At 40.2% G+C, this 19,092-nt stretch overlaps 1 protein-coding gene across 1 annotated transcript; it reads left to right on the forward strand.

The window, feature by feature from the left end:
* Positions 1-413: 413 nt before the first annotated feature.
* grpr (gastrin-releasing peptide receptor) lies at positions 414-6,097 on the forward strand (the record flags this gene model as incomplete). Its single annotated transcript, XM_081357206.1, has 3 exons — positions 414-814; positions 3,873-4,224; positions 5,717-6,097. The coding sequence occupies 3 exons, from the start codon at positions 414-416 to the stop codon at positions 6,095-6,097; spliced, it is 1,134 nt and encodes a 377-aa protein (XP_081213332.1).
* Positions 6,098-19,092: the final 12,995 nt, after the last annotated feature.

Consider the following 19,092-nt stretch of genomic DNA (forward strand, 5'->3'; position numbering starts at 1 on the left):
AAAATGTTTTGACTATATTCACTACTTGTAAAAATAGTCCCTCAAATAATAAAACATAAAGTGAATGAAATGTTCACATTACATTTCACAATAATATGAATGATATTGTAACCATTTAAAAATATATATATAAATTATATATCATAAATTATGTGTGTGTACTGTCTGTAGGCATGCAGCTCACTAGATTTAGACAGGCTTTATGGCTAAATAAAATGTAGGTTTCCAACACATGAGAGCGCAGGCGCATCGATTTGACATATAGGAGCCAATCCTCGCATGGACTCGCCATTTGCGCACAGGATGAGCTGGAAAGGAATATCACCGGACTAACAGTACAAACCGTATTCATGGAAATATGCGTCTATATTGGACACTTGAGTTTCGAAATGCGCAAGAACTGATTTGAAAACATGTCTGACGCAACATTAACCCCGACACTAGATGTAAAGTTTCTGAGTGACTCTCTGGAGCGCAACAACACCAGCACCGCTCCGGAGCATCCCCACTTGCATTCAGGCATCATCATCGCAACCGTTTACGCGCTCCTCATTACTGCTGGACTCATTGGTAATGTGACTCTTATTAGGACGTTTTGCATCGTGAAATCCATGCGCAGTGTCCCCAATCTGTTCATGTCGAGTCTCGCCCTCGGAGACGTGCTGCTGCTGATCACCTGTGCGCCCGTGGATGCCAGCAAGTTTCTGGCGGATGAGTGGCTGTTTGGGCGGATGGGTTGTAAACTCATTCCGTTCTTTCAACTGACTTCAGTCGGAGTGTCGGTGTTCACGCTCACAGCGCTGGCAGCGGACAGGTAACGAGATATATCCATAGCATCAGTTCAGAAAGCAAAACAATACCATTAAAGTTGAAATATATTTTGAATGTCATTAATTATAATCATCACAATGTATTAATGAAGCAAGCTCCTCGAAATGATAACGAAATTACTCATAGTCATCATTAACGTAAACAAACACTAATGTAAAATGTCACTAAATATTATTATTATGCTGAGTTCAGCTAAAGTGGAAAATGCATTAAGTTTCATGATTTGATTGCCTTTTAGATATCAGGAAGTGATTAAAATGTGAAAGTCATTGATAATTACCTCTAAAGTCTTTGTCAATTAATCAAGCTTGGGAATGGGGATGTTCTTTTTAAACATAACCTCTATAAAAAGACAGCTATAAAACATTATTGTGGTTTTTAAATGGCTATTGAATGGTCAATTACATAAAATGTATTTGTACTGTTACAAGAGATGTGTTTATTTATTTGTGATGGTTTGTAGGCTTTATGGTCCGGTCCAAGGTGACTAGTAAGTGTGAGTGAGACTGGCAGACCTTGAACAAGTTGGTAGGGTTGATAGACCAGTAACTAACCACCTGAAAATCCATCACGACAATCTAAAGATGACATGCTTTTTCGAGTAGGGGCACAGACTAATTATTCTGTCCGTTTCAATAGAAGAAAACTGTAATGCCACATGCAGGTAACTCAAAATCCCACTCAAAGTGCCACTTTAGCCTCACAAAAAAAAAAAAAAAAAAAAAAAAAAAAGTTTTTGTGTAATTCACAATGTAAAAGAGAAAAGGTGTATAATATACCCAGACTTTAGCAATCCAGGGACTGATTCTATTCTATTCTATTTTATTTATAAAACGTCTGTATTTATATCCCATATACTCAAGGCTCCAATTTGATGCCTTCTTGGTCTGTCAGTTCTCTTGAGGAAGTGTGTGACTTGGTGTCTGATAGTAGGTGACCGGAAATGAAAAAGAACATGCTTAATGATGGAGAAAACGGCTTCCTCTGCCTGTTAGTGTTGATTCTAGCGAACTCACCTCCAGAGCAATGGATCAACTGAGGGTTGAGTTGCCCTCGTGTTAAATGAGAAACAGTTGATAGTGTTGCCAGAACAACAATGCCAGAACTTGAAGGTGCTTAGAAATTCATGAAGAGTCAGAGATTTATTGATGAGTTTTTCCTTGCCATTTTTGACTTGTTCACTGAGGGGATTGTGAGGCAATGTTCTTTGTAAAGCTGCTTCGGAACAACACGGATATTGTGATATGCACTATCCAAATTCATGTGACTGAAATTAAATTCCACTTACACTTGTTATCTCCCTCTGATAAAGAAAGGAAAAAGGAATAAGCAGGAAGACTGTGACATGATCTATGTGGTGGGAGTCTGATTAGCACTGGAGGCTAATCTGTTTAGATGAATGGCAATAAACAACAGATGGTAAATGGAACTCGTAGGTGGGAGGATCTTTTCCTGTGGTCTGGATCTGATGGGCTTTAAATCAGTCATAGGATAGGCTCTTCTCACTTCTGGTAAAAAAAAAAAAAAAAAAAGATGGGTTTTCTGGAATAATTCTACAATTCTGTTCTGATTGGCCAATCCAGCATCCAGTGATCTTATAATTTCAAATAGAGTGCAACAGTGCCCGACCACTTTTTCAGATTTTACCTTGGTTCTGCAAGTATTTTTTTTCCATCAGGAAAAATCCATCAGCTACGAAGTGAATCACAACATTATAAATACTGATTTGAAGTTTGTAATGTTCTAAAAGATACATATTATTATAATATTATATATTAATACAATATATTTTCCATTCATTGCAAAATATGTATATTATGCATACAGCGTATTTTGAGAGTGTAGGGAAACTCTATATCATTTGAAGTGCTTCTTGGGAGTAGGCAGACAGTAAAGTGTTTGTTTGTCACGATTTGCTTGTTGCAATTCTCTGATTGGTGGAGTTTTTTTTGCAGAATCATGGGTAATGTAGATTCTCAACATGCCTGCAATTAAACATTATTATTTAAAAAACAAGTTGAAATAATGTGGGCTAATGTACTTCAACAAAAGCATATACAATCGATTAACTTGTTGCTGGGCAGATGTTTTGTTAAAGGCCTAATGGACAATTATTCTGTTCTTAGCTGATCTATTAAAAAAATTGTCACATTAGGTTACATATAACTGAACTGAACCAAAGAATATTGATATTCAAGGTTGGTTCACTCCTATTACTCATATCACTCTTCTATTCTATATCTATTATCTTTATAAAAAAAAAAGTAAATGTACTGCGTTAGATTAAACTGGGAAGGGTCATAGCACTTGCATATTGTTCTCCTACTGTTAGTTTAACTGCTTCTATTGTTCTCATTTGTAAGTCACTTTGGATAAAAGCGTCTGCTAAATGAATAAATGTAAATGTAAATTACTTGTGAATTGACCTTATTAACAGAAGCGCCATCTTTGATTTTTGAACACGAATGAAAGCGAGGCTGTGAGGGATAGGCACATCTCTTCAGTGGGTTGTACTGTTATTTAATGTGTTTTTGGATTGTTCTGCTGACAAAACACTGCAAAAATATCTATCCAAGAGATTTCAGTTGGCAAAAAAACAGCTACGCACGATATGGAGGAATACATCCCGCCTTCTAAATAAAAGAGCCAATCGCTGATTGGTAAAGTCATCGCGTCACTGCAGCTGTTAGAAGCTCCGGTTCCCATAGAAATCTGAGACTCGCACTTAGGACTGTCTCAGAATGTTATTTAATTAGGAGTTCGGCAAGCATTTTTTGAGATTTCAGGATTCCCCAATTCAAGTACTTTGGACTTTGGTCTTGGATGGGCGAAATAGTTGCCCAGAGGCGTTGCAAATGGCCACCAACTGCTAGTGAACAGACTTTCCTTGAAAGGGACTTTGTCTTTGACTGAACTCAGCAACTCAAACACTGAGTTAATTAGTCACATTTTTTATGTGTGTTCGTTCTTAATTAAAACGTTGTCCTTAAGGTTAATTAAAATATCTCCTTCTGCTCCTGGGGTCTTTTTCTGTCTCTTAGATACAAGGCTATTGTCAAGCCAATGGATATCAAGGCATCTAAAGCTTCGCTAAAGGTCTGCCTGAGGGCTGCATCGATCTGGCTGCTTTCCATGGCCCTGGCCATTCCTGAGGCGGTGTTCTCCGATCTCCACACCTTCCACATCCCAGAAAGCAATGAGACCTTTAAAGCATGCGCCCCGTACCCTCATGCTGGAGACCTGCAACCTAAAATCCATTCCATGGCCTCCTTTCTCTTATTCTATATCATTCCTCTCTTCATTATTTCTGTGTACTACATCTTCATTGCCAGGAGTCTGATTGAGAGTGCGATTAACATGCCTGTGGAAGGAAATGCGCACATTCGGAGGCAGGTGAGTACAAAGATCAAGTGCTTCAGTTGTTGAAGTTAGTTTTAATTGTTTAGCAATGAATAGCTGAGTAACTTATATAATACATTTTTCTAAACTTTCCTAGTTGACATTAAAATGACATAACGCTGTGTCCACGGGTTATGCTTCAAACCTGTTTTTAATATATTTTTTTCCCTTTTTTAAAAGCGATGTAGTTTTAACAGCAACTAATTTTGTCACTTTTTCTGATTTATACAAAATATCCTATAGTTTTAACTTAATTTAATCTAATATACCCAAATCATGCATAATGACACACAACATACAGTACATACTGTATCATTTTAGTCAAGTCAAGTCAAGTCATCTTCATTTATATAGCGCTTTATATAGCGCTCAAACATGACAATCTGGGGCTCAGGTCAGGAAGCAGACAGACTGGCTAAACCGACTGTCTGCCAGCGGCCTCTCGTCACCAAGGTCAGATAAATCATATCATTTTAGTGATATGTCACATATCACATACATATCACTCACAGCCTAGTTATCATTTTTGATATTCCAGTTTCAAAAGATGTATTCATAACAAGCACCATGTAATTTAATGTAAGGCTTTTCCATGATAAGTAGGCTCTTATTATTTTTTCTAGGTGTTAGAATGTTTTTGCTCAACACAAAACATTATATTATATTATATTATATTATATTATATTATATTATATTATATTATATTATATTATATTATATTATATTATATTATATTATATTATATTATATTATATATTTAGAATTTTTTACTTCTATTGAGTAGTTGTAATATTTTTCCATTGCTGAGTTTGAAAATGCAGATATGAGGTAATGTTACACTGAACCTCCATCTCTGGTTGTTATGACTAATTTTGAAAGGTTGATTCAGTAGATATTTTTGAAAGGTATTCACAAAACAAGACGAGACTGGATACATCTGATCTGCTGTTCCATTGTTATGTGAATAATACAGTCTGTATGCATTTGAAAGGAACCATGTGGGAACCATTTAAATGTACCTTTATCAAATTGCTGCTGTTGTTATTCTTCATCTATGAGACCACTTGGTTTAACAAGCACCTGTTCAGTATATTTCTTGTGATTTTTTTTAATGCAGTTTATGAAACATATTTTGTTCATATTTTGTTCAGTGCTTATAAACAAAAATAAATGCATAGTAAAAGCTATATTTATTAGTTGTTAATAAAAATAAAAAATAATAATAAAAACTGAAGTGCCACTAGTGTCACCAAATGCAATTGGAAAAATTCCAAAAGGTCTTCCATTGGTCGAGCAAACAATTAATCCCGCCCCAAATCGCGTTATTGGTTGAGCCAAATGTTGCTGCATCAGACGGGTCAGAAAGTTAAAACAGCTGGAATAGGAGTTTTTTTTTTTTTTTTTTTTTTTAATGATTATATTAGGACAACCTGTGATATTTACTTTTCTGCACATGTGATAGGCTATTTACCTCTCTGCTTCCTAGATTGAGTCACGGATGCGGCTTGCCAAGACAGTGCTGGTGTTCGTGGGTCTTTTTGCCATCTGCTGGCTCCCCAACCATGTGATTTACCTCTACCGGTCCTATCACTACTCAGAAGTGGACACCTCAATGGCACATTTCATCTCCAGTGTGTGCGCACGTATCCTTGCCTTTACCAACTCTTGTGTGAACCCCTTCGCTCTCTATCTGCTCAGCAAATCCTTTAGGAAGCAGTTCAACAAGCAGCTTTGCTGCTGCTGCCCATCCATCTCTCTCCGTTCACAAAACACTAGGCGTAACACGCGATTGAGTTCACTCAAAAGCACCCAGAACCACTCTGTGGCCAGCTTCAGCCTGGTCAATGGCCACGCTGTCTGCCATTAGAGCTGAACAAGCATATTTAGCTTCTTCTTCAGAGTTATATTATAGGAATAGGCTAGTTCACCCAAAAATAAAGAACTTCTCTTCTTCAAAATTTTCCTTTTGCATTCCACAGAAAATAAATGGTTTAAAACTAATCATGTTTAGTTTAAGAGACAACAAAGAATTTTATTTTGGATTTCATAGTTGGTTATTTGCACGTTTTCATGATTTGCGTTGCTAAAAGAACACAAAAAAGTTCAAAAATGTTAAAAACTTAAAACTGAGAGAAGTCATTTTCTTGAATATATCTAGTATTTATGTAGCCTTACTCACTTCTGTAAGATTTGAGACACTTTAGATCAAACGATCAGTGAGAGCAATTGCACAACTGAACAGAACGAAGGTGTCTAGACACTTTTTAAAACTCAAAAATCAACGAAATAGTCAAAGACATTCATGTAGTGCATGTTCATATAAGAACTGAAAAACAATGCAGGTGAACACAAAAACATTTTGTAATTACCATAAATTACCATAAATTACCTGGTTCATGTGGTACAGCAGCCACGTGATGCAAGTCATAGTTCTTAGCAAATTACATGTTGTCTCTTGAAATTAAAAGTTCTACAAGCATGTGAAGGCTTTTTACAGTTCAGAATCGTTACGTCAATTACGACATGACGTGAACGCACCTAAACTGGCAGCATTTGTCGTGCGCAGCTGAACCACGGCTCGTGTACTGCAAATGCAGACGTGAATTATCCATTGTGTCACCTTTTTCAGGTGTTCTCCGACAAACACTGTCTGTAAACATGCTTTGATTTATGATGTGCAGCATACTCTGCTGTGATGCTACTGCGTTCCCCTCACACACATATTATACAGTACATGCATATAACATGTTGTTTATATATGTGATAAAAGTTATCTTAAAGTTAAGCTATACCTTTAATTTTAATCATTTAAACAAGCTTTTGAGGTTTGCATACACCAAAAAATTGTTTTATAAAAAAAAATTCATAGTGCTGAAAGTCATATGGTGACTTTTATGTGAAAAACACAAACCTTACTTGTATAATTTTCTTTACAGGTACTTGTTAACCCAGGTGTAATTTGATCAAGAACAAGGCACTGTGGCTTTAATTCAGCGTAAATGGCACAGCAAAAATAGACTAGTGCTGAAACGACTGCCGCTTCTGCTCGTTAACATGGCTGCTAAAAAAAAACCTCACTGTTTATGCTCTGCATACATGGCCAGTGTGAAACAGGCCTTATACGTTTACATCACAACGATGTACTAAAAACGGAAACGTTTTTCCTTGCGTACAGACATCAACATTCTAAAACACTGTATTATGCTGCCAGGCCAGCAGTTGGCGATGTCACTTTATAAAGAAACACTTTGTGCCTATAGACTTTACACCATAGATATCATACAATAAAGGCTAAATGTCTCGTCCGCACTGCTGGCCAATGGAGGTCGACGTCCGCACACGGCGGCCATCTTGCCACAGGGAGCTTGCCCACTCGTAACATTGTGTTTTAATGGTGCATGTACTTTTAAATAACCATAACTTGCTCAATTTTCTGCCAATTTCCGAACGGTTTGGTTTGTTATAAACGTCAGAGATGTAGTTATGACACTGCATACATATGAATAATTAAGAAAATCTGCAATTTCAACATGTTCCAGCATTCAGAATTATAGCCACGTTAATAATGTTTGTAAGAAACCAAACCGTTTGTAAATCCGTCAAGATTTCAGCGAGATAAGAGGATTTGTGTTCGTGCTGATCACTCACCTTACTTCAGATACCACAGAGCTCGCCAAAAAGCTTCCCTGTGACAAGATGGCCGCCGGTGATGCCGTTGGAGACTCCGCCTTAAGACAACTAGCCTTATATGGATATTTATGCTTTACACGGCCTTTACACAGAGACAATAATGGAATCGGTTTCAAAAACATGCACTTTGAATCCCATTTTCAAAAGTTTACATTTTCAGGCCCCCAAAATGCCACTGTCATGTACATGAAGGGCCAAAACACATAAAAAGTTTTCAGTTTTAGTTGAAAACGGCCCCTTAGTTACCACTCAAAAAGCAGTCTTTTGTTTCAGTTTGTAGGTGAATATCCAACACCTCAAGGCAGTTTGTAACTATTTTATGTTTTGGCATCTTAATACTGTAGCTAATTCCGATTAATTTGTTTCTCATTTGTATGTTTTCATATGAAATATTAGCAGAGAAAAGTTTTTCTATACAGTCAAACCACTTGCCCTGTACATATACTCGTACACCTGCAGGCGCCGCTGGAGAGGAAACCCCATTTTAATGTGAAGGAATGAACAAATTTGTTGTAATTTACTTAGTATGTATTTATTTTGTTTTATTTGCAATATTTGTATATATATATATATATATATATATATATATATATATATATATATATATCTTTTTTTTCTTTTTTTATGGTGACTTGTAGTTCTAATGAGGTAACTGGGACTGTGATTTTTCTAAATGTTTGGAATAGATAAATATTTTTCATGGAGATTTTTGGTTTTAAGTTTACAGAGGTTAGTGTTTTGGGCATTGATTTTCAAATGTGAACAAAAAATAGTCAGTGTCCTTGTCTGCTTTACAAGTAAAAGTCATTTTAAAAGAGCTGTATTGATCAGTGCTTGATGTTTTGCTGTATTATTTAGTCAGTATTGTGTACAAGTTGAATCCTGGCAGGAATGAACTGGGTTTTCTGAAGGACATGTGCTTATGTGGTGCCTTTCTGGAATCATCCTTGGTATTTTCATGAAACTATTTCCTTTATTGCTGTTTTGTGGTTCAATCCTTAAAGCTACACTGTGTCATTTTTTAAGTTGATTCTTAGTAAAAAACACTTTGTTCTTTCAAAATGATATGTGCTCATTACTTCTACCAACTAATCAAGTATTCTCGTAAGCGTAGAATCTGCCATTTAGAATACGGCGGCAGCCATGTTGCGCCTCCATCTTGAAAATACATTAGCCAAAGAGGGACATACTTGGAAATTCAAGCTTCGCCTTTCGTGTTTTTACACTCAGTGGCACCGTGACGAATGCGAGGGGGAGATTACTCGCGACTGCCGGCAGATTTTAAATAAATTTCAACCACCGTAGGAGTTAAAACGCCCTCGGAATGGGAGGGGCTAGAAAGTAATATTCAGTTGGTAGTCATAAACAATTTCACCGCTAGATGGGAGAAAATCCTACACAGTGTAGCTTTAAAAATGATTTTTGTGCTGATTGTATTTTCTGAAGAGCATTATGCTTTTCATTTTGTGAATGGTCATAGACTCCAGTTCTTTTTAGCTAAAAAAAGGACACTACAGGATGAAAAGAACTTTTTTATTTGTAATGGTTAATGTGGATGCAATCATGTTGTTGTCGTGGACTTGTGATCTTGTTTTACATGAAGAAACTCAAGTGTATTTGACTTTGTGAATAAAATGGTGCGTTTACCCAGCAAAATAGTTGAATATTACATGTGATTGTCCCTTTTTTGAAAACGTAGTGTGTACAAACAGTACAATAATCAACAAGCAATCTGGATATATATATAAAAAAAAACACTACAACAAAAAAACAAAAGAAAAAGGCAGTCAACTGAAATGGAGAGCTATGAACTATGAAAAAAAGGAAAAGATGAAGGGAGAAAGATGCTGAGTGATGTAGTTATAACATCTACCAACAGGGGCAAACTGGACCATGCTTAACCTTGACCTCTTGGATGAGATGGACAATCAGTGCGTACTTATTAATCTGATTTATGATGAGAAAGATAAATGAATGATATTTAAATGCATCATGCCGAATACACTAATATGACCTTTCATTGAGATCAAAACTCATTTGGATGTGCCCAGTGTTTGTCCAGTTCACATATTTAATGCTCAGACAACTGATGCTATAAACACACTGAGCATTTATGTGGGTTATTATTTTTTTCCGTTAATTTGCAAATCAGAATAGCAGGGTAGAAATCATTTAAGTATTTTCTCACCAAGTTCAAATTTAGATATAAAATAGAGAACATATCAGAGATAAACTCTCTCCTTAGAAGCATTTAACAGCCATATCTGTCCCTTAGGAATATTTAAGGAGATTAGATAAAGTAAAAATAGATGTATGGGAGCAAAAAGTGCCGTTGAGGCCAGTCGGGCCTTTTAAGAATGGTTGTACTGAAAAATATCAGTTGTTTTCCCACTGTTTCTTTCTTTGCTGTCATTTAATCAAGCTGTAATTAAATTGTTTTTTGTTTTATTTGGCAGCAGTTAAAGACATGATCTGTTTTCCTTCATTCAACCCATTACTGTTTTTGCTTAGTTTATGACTAAGTTAACTAAAACTAAAGCCATATAAAAAAATACAATTTTGGTACTTGAAATAAAAATAAAATGTTAACCGAAATAAAAACAAATTAATTTTTTTTTCTCATTTTCATTTAGTTTAACTGAAAGTATAAAACTGAAATAAAATATATATATAAACATTGGACATATTTTTTAAAAATCATGACGAAATGACAAAAACACAACAAAATGACTAAAATGTTAATTAAAATTAAAATGGAAAATCTAAAAATTAAAAAAAATTAAAACTAGTATTTTAAATACTAAAATTTCACTATTATAAGTATATATTATAATTGCCCTCATTATTGACAGTGAAGCCAATATAAACATGTAAATCTGTCAAAGCAACAGGGCAAATATATATAAGAAGAGAAAATACATGAGTTATGAATGATAATACGAATATTTCCTGCACCCTTACTTTTACTGAAGGTTTTCTGTTCATCTTTGTGCTTTATGCTGATTGTTAATGTTTCTTGCAAACAGAATTGCAAAAATAATCAGTTTCAAACAGGTTTCTCGAACACTCCCCCCTACATTCCATTGGTTGGGCAGACAGATTGTCCCACCCCCAAACTCATTCTATAGCCAGTGTCTGTGTGTCCGGCTAAAAGGCTTATTCAATAAAAATAAAAAAAAGCAATTTTCAATTTTAAGTAAAGTTACTTTCACCGAGAATGTATCTGTTTATTCTGCAAGTGAGTGTTTATTGTGATAATTTGAATTGTGATTTGCAGGAATAAACCATGTGGTTGTATTTATTCAGAATGATATTGTGTTAGTGCTGCTGGTTAGTGAACAAGTGAAAGCGCTATGTGCTTTCGAATAACTTGGCATTTAACATTTCCCCTGATGTGGGTTTTGACTTGTCAGTTTGCATCAGTAAGTGCTTTGCTTAAGCGCATCTGTGTGTGTGTGTGTGTGTGTGTGTGTGTGTGTGTGTGTGTGTGTGTGTGTGTGTGTGTGTGTGTGTGTGTGTGTGTGTGTGTGTGTGTGTGTATACCTGGTATTCCCAACGTTATGGGGACCAATGTTCCCCCACAAGTATAGTAATATCAGTAGATTTTGAACTTATGGGGACAGCTTATAGTGTGTGTGTGTGTGTGTGTGTGTGTGTGTGTGTGTGTGTGTGTGTGTGTGTGTGTGTGTGTGTGTGTGTGTGTGTGTGTGTGTGTGTGTGTGTGTGTGTGTGTGTGTGTGTGTGTGTGTGTGTTTAAAGTGAATTTGCACCTTTAAGTCCTTTATTTGCACTAAAGGTCAACAATGATGAGGTTGGATTTATTGTCAAGTGGTAAATAGCTGACTTGGAATCATATTGATCTGGCACAAAATTCAGCCTTCATATGCCCCACACTGCTGCAGATGACAGGTAAAATACATTTAACAGCACGTTTTTTCATGTAAAATTAAACATTTGATCTTGTATTACAACTTTACATGACGTCACAGATGGCCAGTTTGAACTGAGGTAACATTATGGTGCTATACTGAGCTCATTGAATCACAATGGGTTTAAGTACATTGTTTACAAGTCCAAGGACTTGAATATATCATATCATACATTTAAACGTAGCTTTCAAATCATATATTATAATTTAACATGAGTGAATCAAACTGACTACACCAACTGGAATGTTAAATGTGGGCCTGTTTTTGTTCTATAATGGACAGTATCTTTCCATCACTAAGTATGTGCAATGGGGTGCGAACTTCCAGTAAATAGTACCTCATCATCAATATCAGGGCATCGTGGGAAAATTATCAAAGCAATTTGGCAAGCGCTGCATCAACAGCATACATGACTGGATGGCACAGCATTTGCTGTGCATGTATGGCTCTTTAACAACATATCTACAGATATTAGGTGTTTCAGAAAATACATTTGTGCACAAATGAGAGCTTTCTGCCTTCATTACCGTGTTGAGTCATGTACGAGGCTTCAGATCATTCTCTTAATTATACAGTTGCTTTGGTAATCTGTCAATTTCTTAGCTAAAGCCTTGCAAAAACAAGCTATAGCCTTTGATCTTTAATCAGATAAGCTTCTGTCCTCTGATGCTATCACTTTAATGGGGTAAAACCACTGAAAACATTTCCTGAGTAACATTCCAGATTTGTGGACTGTACATAAAGGTTTGCTTTTGAAACTAAATGTGCCTATAAAGAGTCATGTCATACAGAAAGAAAAATAATGATAAAACCTTTCAAAGTAAATAGAGAAACAGGGATAATATAAAATATATAACATAACATCATACACCATAGGTATTTTACAGTATACTGTATACACTATGTTGTTCAGAATCACATTCAAGTTTTTGAAAAGAAATTACCAGGGATGCATTAAATTGACCAAAAATCTCAAATTACAATATATACTGTAGACATTTATCTCATGACGGAGTGTTTGGCATTGGTAATGGATAATGTGAAAAATATGTCTGTTTGGAATAGATCTGCTACGCTGCCTCTGCTGATGCCATTCTACATTGTGAATATAGTCAAAGCTTAAAAGGTATGACAATAGGCTTTTTTAGAAAGGAAAATTTAATACATCGATCGGACGGTAACTTTCCATCACTCTACTTATGAGTATGAGCAATGGGCTCAGAGGAGTGTGATGGAAAGAATCAATAAATCATGAATCATTTACTGCCATTGTGAAAATAATATGTAATCCATAAAAAGTAACTGTAATCTGATTATGAGCATTTTAATGTAATATAATCTAATCACAAGTTGTACATTTTTGGAATCTGATTAAATAATCCAGATTACATTTAATCAGTTACTAGTACCCAGCACTGCCCGTAGCAGATCTATACAGGTGGAGCTGGGGAGGTGGAGGGTTTATGAAAATGCGTTGCAAACTGCTACAGCAAACGCTGACCATATTTGAAAGTTGAGTAACAAGCTTATTGGCTGCTGATACAGTAGGAACCAATCAGCTGTGCCCTATTCAATGTTGTGATTGCGAGCATATTGAGTTAAAGGTCCACTGAAGTGCCTTGAAAAGCGCATTTCCACTGAAACAGGAAAACAGAGCGGGACATATCGAACAGTATGTCATTTTTATACATGTCAACATTTTTATAATGTTGAGGGCGGGACGCTTTAGAGAGCATTTGATTGGACAGAAAATCTGATGAGTAATGTCATCAAAAACATTTATCAATTTTGGCAGAAGTAAGAGACTGTAAGTTTGTAGTATTCATAATGCTACAAATTACTATTTTTATTTAAATATTTAAACAATATTTATAGCCAAATTTAATCTGCCAGTGTAAAGTGAATCGCAAGGAATCCAATTCAGTAACTGCAAAAAGACACTGTACTGCCGTTTCCACTTCATTAGGCAGAACAGCCATTTTCACAAACATAGCACAACTGTGCAAAAAAATAAATTAGCACATTAGAATGATTTCTTAATGATCACGAATAAAACAGACACATGACTGTATCGATGCTCATTAGACTTTCTGCAATATCCAAACAATGAAACAATTGCGAGAACGAGAAGTATTACAAATGGAAAATGTTTCAAACAGTTGCTAATTGTCATGGGACTGGGCGTCCCAACAAAGTCATGCAAAGTAACACTGTCATTCTCAGAGAAATCAAAGAACTCAAGAGCTGAGGAATCTGCATCCAATTTGCTAGGCTTTGTAAAATGACTTGTTTTCCCAACAGAACTGTTCTCAAAGCATGGGTAGTAGTAATGTGCACAACATTATGAATGAATCTTGTGTAGAATGAAAGGTGATATACCTTTTGGCATTTTCTTCTTTTAGATTTGACCAGCTTTGCTGGAATAAAAATAATTTACATGTGTGAAAGTGACATCAGCAAAACAGAAGGTCTTTGAAAAGGTCTGTGAAGTGAAATGGAATTAATGTAGAAGTGTCAAGATGAAGCGGCTGGAAAACAGAGCCAAGTACAGAGCCTCAGAGGACTGAACACTTGCTAGTGAATTTGATTTTAATTGGTTCTTTCCTCTCAGAATGACTGGCAGCTCTAAGTGGTTGTTGTGGGTGCCCATGTTTTCAATCAGAAAGTCCTAAAAACGGAAAAGTTAGAAAATAACAAAAAATAAAGAAAATTAAGAAATTAACATCAAACTGTTCTCTGCTTTGTGTGTTGGCTATTGATTGAAGAGAGAGACAAAACGAGAAGCACTATTATTTCCCGAAAGCGTATTTAATAGAAGAGTTAGCACAAATATTTAAAATTCAGTTTTAATTTACTCACCCTCATGTCATTGTAAATCTGTAGAGCACAAAAGACAAAAGGTGAATTAAAAAAAATATCCTGGTCACTTTCTCCATATAATGATTGGGGACTGTATGTCATCAGAATACATGGAATATAGCACATGAGTCATATAGACCACTTTTCTGAAACTTTTATGGTAATTTTGGAGCTTGACATCCACAGTTTCCATTAGATCAGCCAGGATATTCTTCAAAAATTCCACTTTTGTGTTCTACAGAACAGAGAAAGTGTTTGGAATTACGTCCAATTTTCATGAACTATCCCTTTAAGAAACCAGTAAAGAATCAAATAAACTCTAAATAAAATGCAATGAACACCAGTCAATTCAATACCATCAAACCAATAAATAAAACCAATAATCCAGTAGACCACGTGGCAGTCCATAAATAACCCAACAGACAACCTTTAAAGCAAAATATGTACCTCAAGTGCAGATTGTTCTGAGCGGACATAAAAGGCCAAGACATTTTCATGGATGAATAGGCTATGTGTATGTTCTTGAAAAATACCTCATTCAAAAAGTTTCTCTGTATGTATCTGTAGATTGTGAAAAAGACCCCCGCAATTACACTCAAAGACCCCTGCAATTACATTTTCCCCATGAAAATTGTTCCATTTAAAACCGCCCTACAAGAAAGTCACTATGGAATAAAAACCAATATGCAATTTTGAGATACATTTTGTCTCGCATTTCTCTTGTGAGCGAGAAATAACATAATACAAAAATAGCACTTAATGACTGTGCATTAGTCCATCTACAGTACATGCATCAGGTGCAGAGTGTAACCAAGATAATGTCACAGTGTCTGGTTTGTGTATTCCTGGTCTCCACTAGAGGTCCTCTTCCCCACGGTGTCATCCACATATTGAACTGCATTCCCCACAATTCCTTGTCTGCACTCATCACTATTAATTGTGCCCAGCTGTTCCCCATCATGATTGTTAGTTCTGTGTGTATTTATACCCTGTCTGTTTCAGTGTTTGTTACGGAGTCCTTGTTGAATGTCACGTCACTTCTGTAGTCTCTTGCTTGCCTGTTCTTGTTTGTGTTTCTTGTTTATGGACTGTTTATTTGGATTTTGACCCCTGCCTGATGACTACGATTTTGGATTACATTTAAATAAACATACTGCTATTGGATCTTCCTGATTCCCGTGTGTGTTCGTGACAGAAGGACTCCGTCCCACCTAGATCCAGCGGTATGTGTTCCAACTTCTCCTCCCCAGCCCCCGAGCGGGAGAGGAGAGATATGTTTGAAGGAACCCGCCTAGTCATCTTTCGTGGGACCCGGGGAGGTCGCAGAGGAGGTGGGCGAGTGGAAGTCCAACACCACTCTTCACCATGGCCCCCCTTCGATCCTGAGCAGGTGAGAGGCAGATCTGAGCCACCATCTCGCCGTCACGGACGGAGAAGGGGGAAGAAACACACGTTTGCCGATCCAGAGACTATTCACGGCACGTCTGCCGATCCAGAGACTGTTCACGTCACGTCTGCCGAGCCTGTGTCTCCGGACAAGATGGCCGCCGCAGAGCCTGTGTCCCCTGACAAGATGGCCGCAGCCGAACCTGTTCAGATCACGTCGGCCCAGCCAGAGACTGTTCACATCACGTCTGCCCAGCCAGAGACAGCTCACGTCACGTCTGCCCAGCCAGAGACTGTTCACGAGCCTATGTCTTCGGACAAGATGGCCGCCGCCGAGCCTGTTCACGTCACGCCTGCCGAGCCTGTGTCTTCGGACAAGATGGCCGCCGACGAGCCTGTTCACGTCACGCCTGCCGAGCCTGTGTCTTCGGACAAGAAGGCCGCCGCCGAGCCTGTTCACGTCACGCCTGCCGAGCCTGTGTCCCCTGACAAGATGGCCGCCGTCGAGCCTGTGTCTGTTCCTGAGCCGGTGGCGTCTGTTTCTGAGCCTGAGCCGGTGGCGTCTGTTCCTGAGCCGGTGGTGTCTGTTCCTGAGCCTGAGCCGGTAGTGTCTGTTCCTGAGCCGGTGGTGTCTGTTCCTGAGCCGGAGCCAGTGTCTGTTCCTGAGCCGGAGCCAGTGTCTGTTCCTGAGCCGGAGCCAGTGTCTGTTCCTGAGCCGGAGCCAGTGTCTGTTCCTGAGCCGGAGCCAGTGTCTGTTCCTGAGCCGGAGCCAGTGTCTGTTCCTGAGCCGGAGCCAGTGTCTGTTCCTGAGCCGGAGCCAGTGTCTGTTCCTGAGCCGGAGCCAGTGTCTGTTCCTGAGCCGGAGCCAGTGTCTGTTCCTGAGCCGGAGCCAGTGTCTGTTCCTGAGCCGGAGCCTGTGTCTGTTCCTGAGCCGGAGCCTGTGTCTGTTCCTGAGCCTGTGTCTGTGTCTGTGTCTGTTCCTGAGCCTGTGTCTGTGTCTGTGTCTGTGTCTGTGTCTGTGTCTGTGTTTGTGTCTGTATCTGTGTCTGTGTCTGTGTCTGTGTCTGTGTCTGTGTCTGTGTTTGTGTCTGTGTCTGTTCCTGAACCTGAGCCTGTGGTGCCAGTTCCAGTGCCTGAGCCGGTGGTGCCAGTCCCAGTGCCCAGGCCGGTGGTGCCAGTTCCAGTGCCCGAGCCGGGGGTGCCAGTTCCAGTGCCCGAGCCGGGGGTGCCAGTTCCAGTGCCCGAGCCGGTGGTGCCAGTTCCAGTAATTCCAGTGCCTGAGCCGGTGGTGCCAGTTCCAGTGGTGCCAGTTCCAGTGCCTGAGCCGGTGGTGCCAGTTCCAGTGCCTGAGCCGGTGGTGCCAGTTCCAGTGCCTGAGCCGGTGGTGCCAGTTCCAGTCCCTGAGCCGGTGGTGCCAGTTCCAGTGCCAGTTCCGGTGGTGCCAGTTCCGGTAGTGCCAGTTCCGGTAGTGCCAGTTCCGGTGGTGCCAGTTCCTGTTCCTGAGTCGGTGGTGCCAGTTCCAGTTCCTGAGTCGGTGGTGCCAGTTCCAGTGCCAGTTCCGGTGGTGCCAGTTCCAGTGCCAGTTCCGGTAGTGCCAGTTCCGGTGGTGCCAGTTCCGGTGGTGCCAGTTCCTGTTCCTGAGTCGGTGGTGCCAGTTCCAGTTCCTGAGCCGGTGGTGTCTGAACCGGTGGTGTCTGAACCGGTGGTGTCTGAGCCGGTGGTGTCTGTTCCTGAGCCGGTGTCTGTATCTGTTCCTGAGCCGGTGTCTGTATCTGTTCCTGAGCCGGTGTCTGTATCTGTTCCTGAGCCGGTGTCTGTATCTGTTCCTGAGCCGGTGTCTGTATCTGTTCCTGAGCCGGTGTCTGTATCTGTTCCTGAGCCGGTGTCTGTATCTGTTCCTGAGCCGGTGTCTGTATCTGTTCCTGAGCCGGTGTCTGTATCTGTTCCTGAGCCGGTGTCTGTATCTGTTCCTGAGCCGGTGGTGTCTGAGCCGGTGGTGTCTGTTTCTGAGCCGGTGTCTGTATCTGTTCCTGAGCCGGTGTCTGTATCTGTTCCTGAGCCGGTGGTGTCTGTTCCAGTGCCTGAGCCGGTGGTGTCTGTTCCAGTGCCTGAGCCGGTGGTGTCTGTTCCAGTGCCTGAGCCGGTGGTGTCTGTTCCAGTGCCTGAGCCGGTGGGGTCTGTTCCAGTGCCTGAGCCGGTGGGGTCTGTTCCAGTGCCTGAGCCGGTGGGGTCTGTTCCAGTGCCTGAGCCGGTGGGGTCTGTTCCAGTGCCTGAGCCGGTGGGGTCTGTTCCAGTGCCTGAGCCGGTGGGGTCTGTTCCAGTGCCTGAGCCGGTGGGGTCTGTTCCAGTGCCTGAGCCGGTGGGGTCTGTTCCAGTGCCTGAGCCGGTGGGGTCTGTTCCAGTGCCTGAGCCGGTGGGGTCTGTTCCAGTGCCCTGGCCGCCCGAGGGAGAGTCTCCGCCCTGGCCGCCCGAGGGAAAGTCTCCGCCCTGGCCGCCCGATGGACTGTCTGCTCTGTCCTGGCCGCCCGATGGACGGTCGTCTTCGCCCTGGCCGCCAGATGAACTGTCGTCTTCGCCCTGGCCGCCAGATGAACTGTCGTCTTCGCCCTGGCCGCCAGATGAACTGTCGTCTTCGCCCTGGCCGCCAGATGAACTGTCGTCTTCGCCCTGGCCGCCAGATGAACTGTCGTCGTCGCCCTGGCCGCCAGATGAACTGTCACTCCCTGTTCCCGTTTCCCTCCATGGACCTGGCCCCCCATCCCTCCCCCTGATCCTCCACCGGTCCACCTCCCGCCTGGACTCTTGTTTTGTTTTTTTTGTCTTGGAGCGTCTGGTAGCCGCTCCGTAGAGTGGGGGTTATGTCACAGTGTCTGGTTTGTGTATTCCTGGTCTCCACTAGAGGTCCTCTTCCCCACGGTGTCATCCACATATTGAACTGCATTCCCCACAATTCCTTGTCTGCACTCATCACTATTAATTGTGCCCAGCTGTTCCCCAT

The sequence above is a fragment of the Scardinius erythrophthalmus genome (assembly GCF_964197995.2).
Source record: "Scardinius erythrophthalmus genome assembly, chromosome: 25".
Lineage (NCBI taxonomy): Eukaryota > Metazoa > Chordata > Actinopteri > Cypriniformes > Leuciscidae > Scardinius > Scardinius erythrophthalmus.